The 13,962-nt window shown below is 47.4% G+C and overlaps 1 protein-coding gene across 3 annotated transcripts in view; it reads left to right on the forward strand.

The window, feature by feature from the left end:
- Positions 1-11,051: 11,051 nt before the first annotated feature.
- CCDC50 (coiled-coil domain containing 50) overlaps positions 11,052-13,962 on the forward strand; it is a 42,010-nt gene continuing 39,099 nt past the window's right edge. For 2 of the 3 annotated variants that reach the window (XM_030226961.2, XM_030226962.2), the window contains exon 1: positions 11,052-11,215. In XM_030226961.2, the coding sequence (XP_030082821.2) occupies positions 11,167-11,215 (49 nt within the window). In that variant the 5' untranslated portion in view covers positions 11,052-11,166. The remainder of the gene's footprint in view (positions 11,216-13,962) is intronic. The other variant, XM_030226963.2, reaches the window with a different exon arrangement.

The raw sequence follows: 13,962 nt of genomic DNA on the forward strand, positions 1-13,962 counted from the left end.
TGTTGCTTTAACAGAGTTCAGGCATGAGGACTCCCACGTTACCAAGGAAGATTTGTCTAATGTACAAGCTGCCATATTTTACCAGTTCGGACAGAATCAGGTTAATGGGGTTTTGTAATTTATCATCTCACTTCCTAGTGCCTATATTAATTAATGTGAGATATAATGAGTGCTGAAGTGGTGGGAAACAGAGGGGGAGAGCTCTTTTCATTTAATTGATTGGAGAATGTTGAGTGTGTCTTGCTCACTGTGACTTATGGCTTTGTCAACGGGAAAGGCATCACACCCTATTTTGGGATCATGTCTGAGTGGGGGAGTGCAGCTTTGGCAGTAGGTATGGAATACGTCAAGGATGGGCAAGAGTCTTCAGTTTTTTACTTGGGGAAAAAAAAAGAAGTGGAAGGTCAGATGCTGGTTCTGGCTACAGAGCCTTGTTTTATAATTTTAGAGCAAAGTACTGAGACACACTGCATATATTCCATGTCTTCTCAGGCCATGACTACATTTTGGTTTAACTTCCATTTGTTGCCTATCCATCACTATTGATCAGGGACCTGCTACTACTTTTCCACAACAACCTTACCAAGAAAAATATTGTAATAGTAACAGTGCTAGGCTTTGTTCTTCTCTTCCTGCAGAACTGAATCATCTGTACTTGTCGTGGTTTAAGCCCAGCCAGGAGCTAAGCACCACAGAGCTGCCAGCTCGCTCCCCCCGTGGTGGGATGGGGGAGAGGATCAGGGCAAGCTCTGATTTGTACATACACTCCTAGTGACTCACTGTGTGTGCTTTTTTGACACCACATCATGCCAGATTACCCAAGATAGCTTCATCTGATGGTACCTCTCAGCTAAAAGACAGTATCATTTCCATGTTTGGGCTTTTGGCTTCAAGTCCCCAGCTCCCCCTACAACTCATTCTGTGCCTTGGATAGGTACTGAATGACAAGCCTTTTAATAACCCTTGTAATATTTTATTATTTAATATATTATTAACAAAAATGGAGTGGGAGAGGCTCAGATTTTTTTGTGGGAAATGCCTATTAAAATGAATGCGATGCTTTCTTTAATGAAGAGTTCTCTACTGACAAAACATTCCAAAATTTTCCATGGAGATATAATATGTACAAATTAACCAAACTTGTAGTTTCCCTCAGACTTGTGAACTAGTGAACAGCTATCTGAAATGCTCTCCTTCTTCAAAAAGTTCTGTTTGGACTGAGGGACACATATGTCCTACTGGAACACTTTTCCAGCCACCTTCATCTCCCTAAGGTGCCAGTTTCAAACTGCTCAGAGGTGAGCAGCTCTCATGAAGCAGAGGCCATAACTGATGAGCACCACTTTGCACAGGAGTCCAGTCTGGTAAACAGCAGCTCTGACTCAAAACTATACCCCTAAGGGAAGGTCAAGTCTATTTTAATTTAGTGCTGAATGGCTTCATCTCAATCTGTCTTGAGATTTGCAGTGAAATTGACTTTGCCTGGATACAGAAGGTGAATTTCTCCATCTCATACAAGTTTATGCAAAATCCACAGATCTCAGACTGTTCTTCCCTACCTTTGGATACAAGATCTCATGGGCTATTGGCAGGCTCTTTCAGGAAGTTGAGCTATTCCTTAGATTTCCTCTTTCACTGCAGAGAATCTTCAGTTCTGGATCATTGCAACTGTTCATCCCCCAAAGCAACTCATGTAGAGAGTGTGCCAGACCTTTCAAGTGATGGCTCTGGTGAAGGTGTGGAACTGCCATGCTACATTTATGTATGAGAAGGAAGATGACTGGATGCTGTGAGGAGAGGAGGCTTTCAGGGGATGGGTTGGTGGAGAGAAGCCTTGCAGTTGCTGCCAGGCACTAGTGGAATTTTTTTTTATTTTTTGAAGTTAGGGGATAATTGATGTGTACTGTTGGGCTTCTCTAAGGCTCCCACCTGGTAAATTCTTTTGCTTTTACCCCATTAGTCCAGGAGCTAGAAATAATATTACATTTTGTTGTTCTTATGTATTTTATTCTCCATAGGAAAACAATGTAGTCTCCACAGTCCTTCTATTACTTCACTCATTGACAATGTCTGATAAATGATAATGTCATTGATAATCATCTACTTGAGTCTGGAGTTAAAGGATTACATGAAGATGTGATCTCCACCTCTACCTCCCAGGATCCCAGTATGTAGAAGTTTCTCTTTCCGCAAAGCTACTCAGACTTCAGGTAACCCAACACGATAAAACTGGGAAATTGACAAGGGTCAAGAGCCCAGAGGGCAGGAATAGAGAAGACTTGGTTAAAGCAGTGCCACCGAATGCAGCGGTACCTGCTCTCAGTGTGAGAGAGATGAATAGGAGTGTCAGTGCCTGGAGGGTGTTAATGGTCCTGAGTGCCCTCGGGTGGGGCCTCACCCCCCTCTCTGCCCATCAGCTCATGAGACCCATTCAATCTCAGCCTGGTCTCCTGTTTTCCCCAGAGCTGTGCTGGAGGAATTCTGGTCTGGAGCTCAGCTGTCTTTGCCTGCCCATGGTCCCTATTGATCTGGACCCAGACCTGCAAGTGGACTTCCCTGTTTGGCTGTGGAAATGTCCTGTCTCTGTGGACCTGTCTGGTGCTCACTGAGCTGTGTTTGTCTCTGGCTGCTGTTATCAAGCCTGATGCTGACCAGTGTATTGACTTCCATCTTGACCTGGGATCTGCCTCATCTTCATGGGCTTCCCTGAGTTTCTGGGGCTCTTGGCTGAACCAGGCTGCAGTCTCTGATCCTGACCTGCTTGCCCTTCTCAGGATGAGTCCCTGTCCTGCTGTCACTGCACTTGGCTCCCTGTTCCTTAGGGAACAGCTGGCCCTTTCTTCTCTCTGACATCATCTTCCTCAAAATGTTCAGCTTCTCTCTGTGCATGGACTCCTCTTCCCTGCCAGGTGGATGGGTAAACCTTGCAGCAATTAAGATTTTCAGGTATGTTATATAAAAATCCAGTCTCTCTGAAGTTGCTTTTGCTTTGGAGTTGTCTCTAATGTAGGTAGGCCTGCAGCCTACAAACAACCTAACCTGAGTTTAATCCCAAAGCAGTAACAACCCCTGCTGTTCCACAGCAAGCCTCAGGCAGGTGGAATTCAGTGGGGGGGGGGGGGGGTGAGTGAGTTGATGCAGGAGGCAGTGTTGAGCTGCTGAAAACAGGACAACATAAAAGGGCTACTTCCCAGAGCCAGCTTGGAGTGGCAGGTTTCCAGACTACTTTGTACACTGTAGATTTGGAGTTTGAAGGAAAAACCCTACAATATCTCTCTTTTTCAGAGCTTCCTGAGAACACATAAAACATCGCATGCACCATGTATTTCACCTGAACCTCATGAGCATCCACAGACTTTGTCATGGTCATATGAACTCCACCTAACCATAGCTTGTTTCATCCCAAAGCAAACAACCTGCTGACGAAGGACCTATCAGGGAAGTGCCTTTAGCAAATGTGCTTAAGAAAGCACATATGAACAGTGCCATATGAACCTCTGCACCAAGTGTGGGACTTTGCTGTGAGTCAGAAGCCTTGTAGAGGGAAAAACAGAATGGGGGATTGACAGTGCCAACAAATCAGGGAGAAGTTGGTGAGCATTTAGCAGGCAAGGAAAGAGAGCTGCCCTCATGGGAGAGGTGAAGTGAGCTTTGTGCACAATGTCTGAAAGACAAGAGTTATCCTACTCTCCATCCTGAGCAGTGGCTTAGTGTTCCCACCTGTCCCACCACATGCCTCTATCCCCTCAGTCTATTCACATGCACAACAAACTGTTTCCAACTTCTGTAACCAAGTCCTTTCTCCCATGGTGTCTGCCTTTCTTGCCTGTATCACCACTGTACACTTATTACTATTTATCTCTTCTGTCTGCATTCCTATTGCATGTCTGCTCCTCTGAGTCTCCAGCTGTGCTTTATCTGGTAGGAATCAGAGGAGCAGATACTGAAATGCACCCTGTGCTCTTCAGCCTTCATGTCTTACACATTTAATGTCTGATTTCTCCTCTAACCAAGTCACTTCTATGCTGGAGCAAGCTTGAGAGAACAAAGCACTCTCCAGAATGTTGTTTAAAGCACCATTGGAAGGTGCTCAGATATCCTCCTGATGTGTGGCACAAAATCCCAGCCAGAGCAACTTGACTGCAGAGAAGAATTAAAATATTGTGCTCATAAACCAGGAGCCTACCTCCCCTTGCAGCTTCCTGAGAGGAGGGAGTGCATAATGGGGAGGGAGATGTAGTTATAAAGATTCTATGAGATTCTCTATTCCTTAGGGGACTGTTAAAACCAGTCAATATTTATGAAGCTTTTAGTCTGACTCATGCAATTTGTTCCCCCTCCTATGTGCTTGTCTTTGGGGCTCAGCTGTTGCTTGGCCTGTTACTGATATAAAATTAGAGGCTGTGGTTCAACTGTATCCTTGCTTAGAGAAAGAAAAGGGAAAGGTCCAAGGCATTGTAGAGCAGCTCAGCTGCCACCTCGCTGCAGGCAACCAAAGATCACACACAGAGGGAAGCATCACCAGCTCATACCTGACAGGCATTGTACTAAAGAGGAGCAGGTCCTTGAGGTTTAGGCTCTGAAGAGTAAGGAGTGAAGCTGGGCTGCCTGTCTGACTTTTGCTTCCAGTCCAGGGTTTGCCAGGAAACCATTCAACTTCTCAGAGAACAAGGCAGCTCCGAAGTGTTGCCCTGGAGTGAGGGGCTGAAAGAATAAATCAGGACTCTAAAGGTGTTGGATGTGGGATGAGACAGCCTAGGGAGAAAACAGGGAGCAGAGGCAGTCATGCCCCAGTTCTCACTTCTGCCTCTTAATCCTGAGCTGAAGCACCTCCTCCAGAATCAGCCTCCCTTCTGACTAGGGTGACTTGGCTGAGGTTCCTGGGGAGGAGAGGAAGGCAATATGGAAACATCTTCTGCTTTGAAATGTTCTGTGACCTGCTGGTCTCAAAGACACTTTCAGTGATGCTCCTGAATGGTAAATATTGGTGTGCCTGTGTAATCTAATCTGATTAATCTGACCTCCATGCCAGGACAGTGTCATGAAGAGGCATGATCTGGTATGACCTGGTTAAACCAACAGATTTACCTTGAGCTTGACCCCTCTCTTTTCTGACTTGCCTTCTCCAAGCCACAGGTTCATCCTGGATGATGAATGTAGCTTGTGCATGTATTACTTTGAGTAAAGACAAGGTTGGGTAATTTCCTACTAAAAATACCAGTAAGGGCACTTTTAAGGTTTATCTGCTAACAGCGCCAGCTTTCACTGTCATTCCCCTTTCCCTCTCTTCCTGCTCAGTTACCATCTGGTGTTTTGGTTTATTGATAAATGTTGCCCTTTTTTTTTTTTTTTTTTTTGAAAACTGTCACTACAAGTCACCCAAGGGATGACTTGGAGCATACACAGAGCTGTAGTGTATTGGTGAAACTTGTGCAGATAACCATAAACTTTGCCTTTTGGAGAGCCTGTCTTCTAACTTAGCTTTTCATTTGCACCCTGATCTACTGAGACTCTGTGAGAGTTCTGCACATGCAAAAGGGTATTTTGTTGAAGGAACACCAATATTTTATGGCTGTAGACTTGCACATACAAAGTAACTTGAAATGAGCGCTCCAACCGAAGCTAGAGGACATATTCATGCCTTACCACCCTGCAGCTTGGAAAGCAAAGCTGGCACAAGTGATAGCACAGGATTATTTTTTATTTTATTTTTTAATCCAGAAGAGGAGGGGCAGGTGCAATCATATTTGGTGTTTTTTGGTTTTGGGTTTTTTTTGTGGTTTTTTTTTTTTTTTTTTTTTTTAGGTAGACCTAGAAATTTTTCTTAGTGGAATACAGCAAAGTCACTGCTAGGCAAGAACTGCACTGACTTCAGCCCTCATCAAATTCCCTCTTACAACATCAGTGTGTTGAGGTTTCATCCAGGTAGTAATGACTGTAAATATCTGAGAATGACCAAGGTGCTTCATCACTAGCTGCCACATTTGTTATGCTTCTTATGCCTCGATTGTGTGGATTTGCAGGCAGCTCCCTGCAGTGCACTAAGGGAATAATGTATTATTCTGGTGGGTTCTGTTCTTTTGACATAAGAGTAAATAATGACACATTTAGCTACTTTCTTCTTCTCTCATCCACTATGTAACACTTTTAATAATACTTTCTTCTAAGTGAGATTTTTGGAAGGCATATCTCAGTTCAGATTGCACATGTTTACTCTCCAACTTGACAGTCAAAAACCCCCTTGTTCTGTTGTGGCATGGCTCATGATTTTCCTAGTGTTCCTCGTTACGTTACATGTAAGCACAAGTTATGTTTCCTCTGCTCATTCTTTGCAATCACCCCATTCATTACCCCTGGTGAGCTTTATAATACCTTAATCCTTGCAGGCTTCTGCTCTCCTTGTTCTTCAGGGAGCCTGAATTCCCAAAGGCACCATTCAGCTACCTACGGAAATTACACACCTGCTTCTTGGCGCTCCTTGCCAATGCTGTAATGTTAGCTTCCTCTCCTCCACCCCTTCTGGCACAGGACTTCAAACCTCTCTTGAAGTGTCTTAGCTTAGAAATGCAGGGAGGTTGATGTATGAAGTGTTATTTTTTTCCCCCTGTTTTTTCCCCCCTGCATCACTACAACACCTGCCTCCCTCCCTGGGAGGCCCTGCAGCATCCTTGCTCTGGGCTGGGGGCAGGTTCTGTTCCTGATTTTTATCACAGGGGGGAAACTATGCAGTTGCATCCTTCAGGCTTCCTGCAGATTGAATGGAGACCTGCACTGGGTTTTATAGCTTTATACAGGAATTTGACTTTGGAGACAAAAACCAAACCTATGTACCCAGAAGGAAGTTCCCCGGCATCAGTCACCTCTGAAATACTAGTTTTGGATATAGGCTTGTGCGATGCCTGATAGCATGAGAGACCTAGAACTAGGTCCCTTTGCATTAGCCATTAATGGATGCACAAGTTCCTGCCTGTAGATAATTATTCTCTGTGTCTATTCGGACAGCAGCCCCATCAGTTGGAAGTGAGCTTTGCCGTCATTAAGGAGACTTTAACAAAGACTGTTCTGTCGAAAGTGAACATCTTGATGAGACTTAATTTATTTCACAGTTGTTGTTATCCTGTTGACCTAAAATGACAGCAGGAGACTTGGAGAGGTGCCCAGTTTATTTAAGAAGCAAGCACAAAACAGTCTCTGCCTGCCTGGAGAAAGATCTTAGCAGCATAAAGCAATCCTAGCTCCTAGTCCCAAAGCTGTCTGGCAGCTCCTGATCATCAAAGCTCACTGTGACTTTTCTGAGGGCCAGTCCAGATTGTGTTGCTTTTTTTCTTCTAAGTATCCCAACTTCTCCTTTGTGCATCCTCTCAGGAGTGTTTTCAGTGCTGTGAAAGCTGGGAAAGTGTTGTGTGGTGTACCAGCATAACAGTCTGGGTTTACTCCAGTGTTTAGGGGCTGATCAGATGCCTGGATGCAGTTAGGCAAAGTGCTCAGTGCTGGAGCTCCCTGGCATTTAATACCTGTGTGGTGGCACAGTCTAGCTGCAGTGCCATGTCTGAGCCCCTGCTCCAGGTCTCTGGTGAAGCACACCCCTCAGAGATGTGCCTGGTATGTGTGGTCTGCCATGGAGAGGAGCAGCTGGAAAGCAGAGCCAAGCTGGGTACACAGTGCAAGGACAAGGGTCCAGATTTGCAGGCTGCAGCCAGGAGAAGTCCACCCAGACACAAGGAGAAAAATCATAGCAGGAGGTGGTGTGATCTTTAGCCTTGGAGATTTTCAAACCTCACCTGGGGAAGGCACTGAGCAACCTCATCAGATTTTGAAGCCAGTCCTGCTTTGAGCAGGAGGTTGGACTAGTGCCCTGCAAAATCTCTTCTGAATTAAATAACTCCATGAGAGAAGAGTTAAAATCAGATTGAATTCTGCTTTTTTCATGGGAAACAATATGGATTTTTCTTCCAACAGAAGGTCCTGTGAGAATAAAAGAGTGAAGGATCACTGTATTGTTATCTTCAATAAAAGGAAGTGGTTACTTTTCCCAGCTTTATTGGGATTCACCTACCCACTGCAACATGTACTACTTTGTCAAGCTAGGTGCTGAACAATTTGCACAGGAAAAGCTGATGACAGTCTCTGAGAACAAACACCTTTCATGCTTTTTGCCTAGAAGCTGCAGCTTGCAGACCCAAGTGAGAGTTGGGAGGGTGCTTTGAGATCGACCACACTGAGGAGCCTTTTGGGGGAGCCTAAGCTGTGATGCTGCTGCAGTGCTAGCATTATATCAGGAACTCATTCCCTGGTTCCTGTTTCATTCCTTCTCACCCTCAGTCCTGCTGTGGTCATTTTTAGATCTTCTGTAATCAAGTGATACATGCCATCTTCCAATTTCAGAGACTTCATCTGAATAATGTCTCAAAAATCAAGTTAAATATGAGAGAAATCTGATGTCAAGAAGGCAAAGAAAATATTTGGTGTGTAATACACTGCCTTAGGGAACAGGTTGACAGTGTTGACAGGGTATTTGCCTGCATTACCCTTCCCAGGAGCCTGCTCCAGCCTTTCTGTGCTCTGACAGCTGGAGATATTTCTTTGCATTTCCACATTTCCAGCAGCAAGAACAAAATGTTATTTACTTTGTGTTCCTGTAGGTTCCTTAGGTTCTAGCAGAGTTCACCATCCACTGGCTATCTTTGAGCTTTAGCAGACCTTGCCAGATAAATAAATATAGCTACAGGAAAGCATTAGGAGACAATAATTTGAGTATTAGAAACCTGAAATCAGGAACTGCTCTGCTGTGACTTTGAATACTGGGTACCAGCTCTTACTTTAATGAAGTTAAACACATGCAGGAAGACAGCTCACTCATAAGAGCAGCCAAAGCCACATCATCCCAACATGGAATCTCTTGAACATAGTGCAGATTTATGACTAATTTATGTTGCTGGTTTTGGCCCTAGACAGACAACTTAATATGATATAAATTCATTATTGAAGACTAGAGCAAAGAGCTGTGCGTGTGTGGAGTAAAGTGTATGACCATTGGTATGGACAGCTTTAAAGCTTTGTTCATAAATGTAGGGCCATAAAGTGGCTCCGTTGCATTAAAGCTGCTGTGTAAATGTGAATGCTCCAGGATTTCAGCTTCTGCTGCTCTGATTTGAATACCTTATGACAAGAGAAGGACAGGACAAAACCATAGTCTGGGCTTGGAAAGGTGTGACCTGGGTCAGATCAGTACATTCACTGCCACTTCTGCTGTATAGTCCTGGTTGCTTGGCCTCTTCTTTTGTCCTCACTTTTGTCCAATAAAAGATCTTATTAAGTGATCCAAAAGCTTGATAATGAAATAGGTGAAGGATGTCCAGAGGAATATCTGAGTTCAGAAACTAGAAATTATTTTAGACCTGTCATTAGCCGAGAGCTGGCTGAAACCATGGGGATTATTTGCAAGAAGTCCAGTTGTACTGCTGGTGTGGATGGCAGGGGGATTAGAAGGAGGAGCTGGGCAGAGCTGGGACTGTGACAGGAGATAATCTGTGTGAGCTGCCCCTTGGAGGGACAAGACCCTGTGACTAATCCCCATCCGTGTGATCATATGGAGAACCTGTGGAGTGGGGCTCAGCTGTGCATGGCTCACCTCTCTGTAAGTGGGTCCTACATCCCTCTAGGCAGGAGGCCCATCAGCTCTGAGTGTGCCAGCACAAAGGAGAGGTGTACTAGGTGTGTGCAGTGTGAGAAGGGATCACAAACACACAACTCCATGGCTTTTTCTGTGCACGAGGCTAAAATGTTGAAGGGAAGGTGAAGGCAGTCAGATTGAATTCAGTCTATGCATACCCAGATTGGGGTTGGTGAAGTATTGTTTGAAAGGGGCAGAATTTGGGACAGACAGTTCCTGTGTTTCAGGAAACAGGACTAAAAAATTCAGGAGTAGCACAAGGCTAATCTTCTGGAAATAATTTTTTTTGTCATCTTCTTCAATGTTTTTGCTTTTTAATAAAATGGAAATGTTATTCCCTTTGATGTTTTTTCTGACATCTGATATCCTACTCTGTCTCCCATTTAGCTCACATCCCAGTCACCCACATGTCAGAGCTTCCCAGAGCCTGTTGGAGAGGAGGAGCAGGAAATGGGCCCAGCCTCTGTATCCCCTACTCACCAGTGGCACAGGAGCCACGGGTCATTGGAACAGATGCTGGGAGTAACTCATTTCGAATGTGGCAATATTAACTACTTCTGCTCACACAGTCCTCAGCGTCAGGCATTATGATCAAACATAACAGCTGACATGAGTGACTGGTTGTGCTGAGCACAGCCCAGAGAAGCTCAGACATCCCTAAACCCCAAATCCTCTTCCTCTTATCTTCTCCCTTTTAACCACGGAGCAGCATATCGTTCTGTTTCTTTGCTGCCAGCAAACCAAGGCGGGCAGCAGCTGTAAGTCCTCCCGTCTCCGCCGAGAGCTGGCACAACCCGTGTGTGGCAGAGCACTGCCGGGGTCCGCAGGCCTCTCACAGCGTCCGTGGCCGGGAATGTCTCGCCTCTCCTCGAGAAGTGCCCGGGCCAACACCGGCACCGCCCCCGCCCTGAGGGCCAAGGTGCGGGGCCGTGGCACCGAGGCTCCCCCGGGACACGTCTGCCTCTGCCAGGCCGGCGGAACAGCGCGAGCAGGGGGTGGGCTGGTTTGGGGATGAGGGGGCAGAGGCAGCCGGACCCGGTACGGGAGAGCGCTGGGGGACCGGAGCTGTCCCAGCGGTCTGACAGCCGTCCCGGCCTCCCGGCCGTAGCCTCAAAGCAGCCAACACCACCCCCAACCCCCGCCGAACAACAAAACAATAATAATATTATTATTAATAATAATAAAATTAAAACCCCAATTGTACAAATAACTGTCCTCGGAAGCTGCCCGTCCCGCTGAGCGGCTGCCCGAGCCCCGCCGGCGAAGGGGAGGGGGAAGCAGCCCGGGACGCCCCCGTCCGCCTCCCCGGAAGGGGGGCGAGGGGCGGCGAGGCGGCCCCGCTCCGCCCCGCCCGGCGCTTTCTGTCCGCTCTCCCGCGCCGTACGGCCCGGCCGCGCCGGCTCCATCCGCTCCCAACTTTGTGGTGCGGGGCGCGGGCGGCACCGCCGCGCTGCCCTCAGCGGGGCCGCCCTCAGCGGGGCGCGGGCCCGGCCATGGCCGGCATCGGCATCGACCACTCCAAGCTGCCTGGAGTCAAGGAAGGTGCGGCTCACCCCGTCGCGGGGAGGAGGGTGCGCTGGACGGGACGGGGCGGTGTGGGGGAAATGGGAGCGAGGCAGGAGATAAACTGTTGGTTTGGGGTGGTTTTTCTTAAACGTTATCATTTTACAGTTTCCAGGCGCCGCTGCAGTTCGCGGCGCTGGCGGGGAGCCGGGTCAGAGGGAGGGGACGGGGCGCTCCGTGCTCCGGCCGTGGTCCCGGGGTTCCCGGGACTGGCGGGGCTGTCCCGCTGCCGGTGCGGAGTGTCCGGCGGGTGGCGGGAGGGGACGAGAGGTGGAGGCCGGCGGCGGAGCAGCGGCAGTAGCTGGACAGAGCCGCAGTCGCTGGACACAGAGCCGTGGCCGCTCTGCTGGCCTCGCTTCCGGCTCCCCTCCCTGGGCGAGCGGCGGGGGTCGGGCTGGCAGCGCCGCTTCTCCCCGGGAGGAGCGAGGAGCGGCGCTGGGGGAGGGCGCAGCCCTTTGTCTGCGCCGGGCCGAGGCTGCCGCCGGCGCCTCCGCCGCGCTCCCCCCGCCGCGCCCGGGCAGCCGGGCTGGGGGCACCGGCCGGGGCTGCGCTCCCGCGGGGGCTGAGGCAGCTGGGGCATCCTGCGGGAGATAGACGAACAGGGATGTCTGTCTGTCTGTCCGTCCCTGTCAGTTACGACTCGGCCGGGGTCGGAGGCTCCCTCGGGCCGTTGGAAAAATGGCATCAGAACTGTGAATATCCACAGATTTGGCGATTTGAGGGGGACTGGTGATTTTGAGGCCCCGGTTACTAACACTTAACCTCCTGGTTTTTATGAAGACTGGCCGGCATTGGGCTTGGGAGCGCCAAGCAGCCGCTCCCGCCCCGCAGAGCCCCCGTGCCCTCCTCGCTTTCAGGGGTCCCGCTGGCTTGGCCTGTGCTCAGAGCACGGATTCACCTTCTGCTGGGCTGGACTAGCCTCGGCTTCCCTGTTAGCGCAGTGTCTGCCTCGCACGTGTACCTTTGAGCCCAATTAAATGTGCCCTGGAGCTGCTTTGGGTTTAGAAGGCTTTGTAGGAGATAGTTTGTTCTTTCTGACAGTGATTTGTGAAATAAACCAGTAGAAGTTAGTTTAGATTTACTCTCTAGTAATAGAGAGCAATGGTTTCCTGCCTAAAAGAATCCAAACTTCCTTAAACTTGTTTCTCTTGCCACTGGTCTTTTTTTTTTTTTTTTCAAATTTCAATTCTTACAAAATAGCAGTTGTGAATTTGATGATTTAGCTGGCCAAGAGTAGAAAACCTATTTCTGTGCAGGCAGCTGGGGTTTCCTTTTGACCTCCTGTCATCCTTTAATGCTTCACTCAGTGTTACTAGAACAAAAGCTGGAGCTGATGTTTTAGGGGTTAATATTCGTCTTGCTAAGTCATTAGCAGAACTGTTACTGGCCATTTTAGTGTGGTCAAGATCTCATCCTTAGAGTCTGTCTACACATGGTTGGTAACTCAAGAAAATGAATCCAATTAACCTTTCCAGTGGGTTGATTAAAGTGAAATAAATCCCTGTGTAGATGCTTATATTCACAATTTAAGTAGGCTGGATTTGATTTGCCTTTACTAATTTTTTGAATTGAACTAACTGGGCTGAGCTGAGTTCGTTTACATTCTGAATGAAAGTACCTGTACAGCGTTACAGTGTAACTCAAGCAGACCCGGGTAAATTTGCACCTATGGTATAGTGTGGATTAAGCTTCAAGAGTGTCCTGTTACTATGATCTGTTGTTACTTGATAGCAGTGGGATTAAGGTAGTGTGCCAGAGCAACGTGCAAAGTAGATGAGGTTTGAGCCATGTTCTGCAAAGCCTCAGGCATGTGTCACGCTTTTAGTTTAATGGCATCACTTGGTTTTGTTTTGGAAAGTGTTGAGACTGAGCTATGGTTTGGATTAGGTCTTTTCGTGCTTTGTGTCAATGCCAGCCAAGGAAAGAAAAGCATTGCCTGCCATACCGAGGGAAATATTTATTGTTCCTGATAGAGAAATCACTGTTGATCTTTCTGGATAAAGCATTCCCTTTCTTTGTCTAGGGTAAAGGTCGGCTTAGTCATTCATTAACAATGAAGAACCTTTTGGTTTGAGTACTTAGTTCTTCACCAGCTCTGCTTCTGGAGAGGAGGTGTTATGTCCGGGCTCTCCCTGTGTGCAGGTAGCCAGGACTGCTGAAAGACAGTGTCATCCTCCTCTTCGGGAGTGATCTCAAGAGCTCTTCTAAAAGTGGGAGTGATGGCAGTGAAGATCTGATAACTGTAGCTAGGTGCTGCAGGAAGTCTTTCTTCTTGTGTTTACTTTCCTCTTTTATCTCTAAAAGAATTTATATCAGCTCAAGGCCTGATGTGGATGGCATTATTCTGGTGAAAACCACTTCAGCTGGTCCAGTTTATTTTGTCGGCAAGGGTTTACTGGTGTAAAATACACCCTCAAAACACACTTTTCCTAGTATGAACTACACCTTGCTGCTGCAGCCTGGTGTTACAGACCCATTTTTCTGTGAGTTATAGAGTGGATCTGAGCTCTGTGGTCACTAAACCTCGTGTAAGTTATTTGTTTTGGTGTTAGTTGCAATCTGTGGCCTGTGCTTCTCTGCCTGCGTTTCTGTTCATCTCCCAAGTGTCTGTGACATATTTGCTTTTCACAAAGCAGCCTTTGCTGTTTGCTCTTTTGACCTACCTCAGGAGATTGCTCAGCTTTGTGTGTGTAGATCTTTTTTACTAGAGGTCTCATTTGTGAGCC

The sequence above is a fragment of the Serinus canaria genome, chromosome 9, assembly GCF_022539315.1.
Source record: "Serinus canaria isolate serCan28SL12 chromosome 9, serCan2020, whole genome shotgun sequence".
NCBI classification, from domain to species: Eukaryota; Metazoa; Chordata; class Aves; order Passeriformes; family Fringillidae; genus Serinus; species Serinus canaria.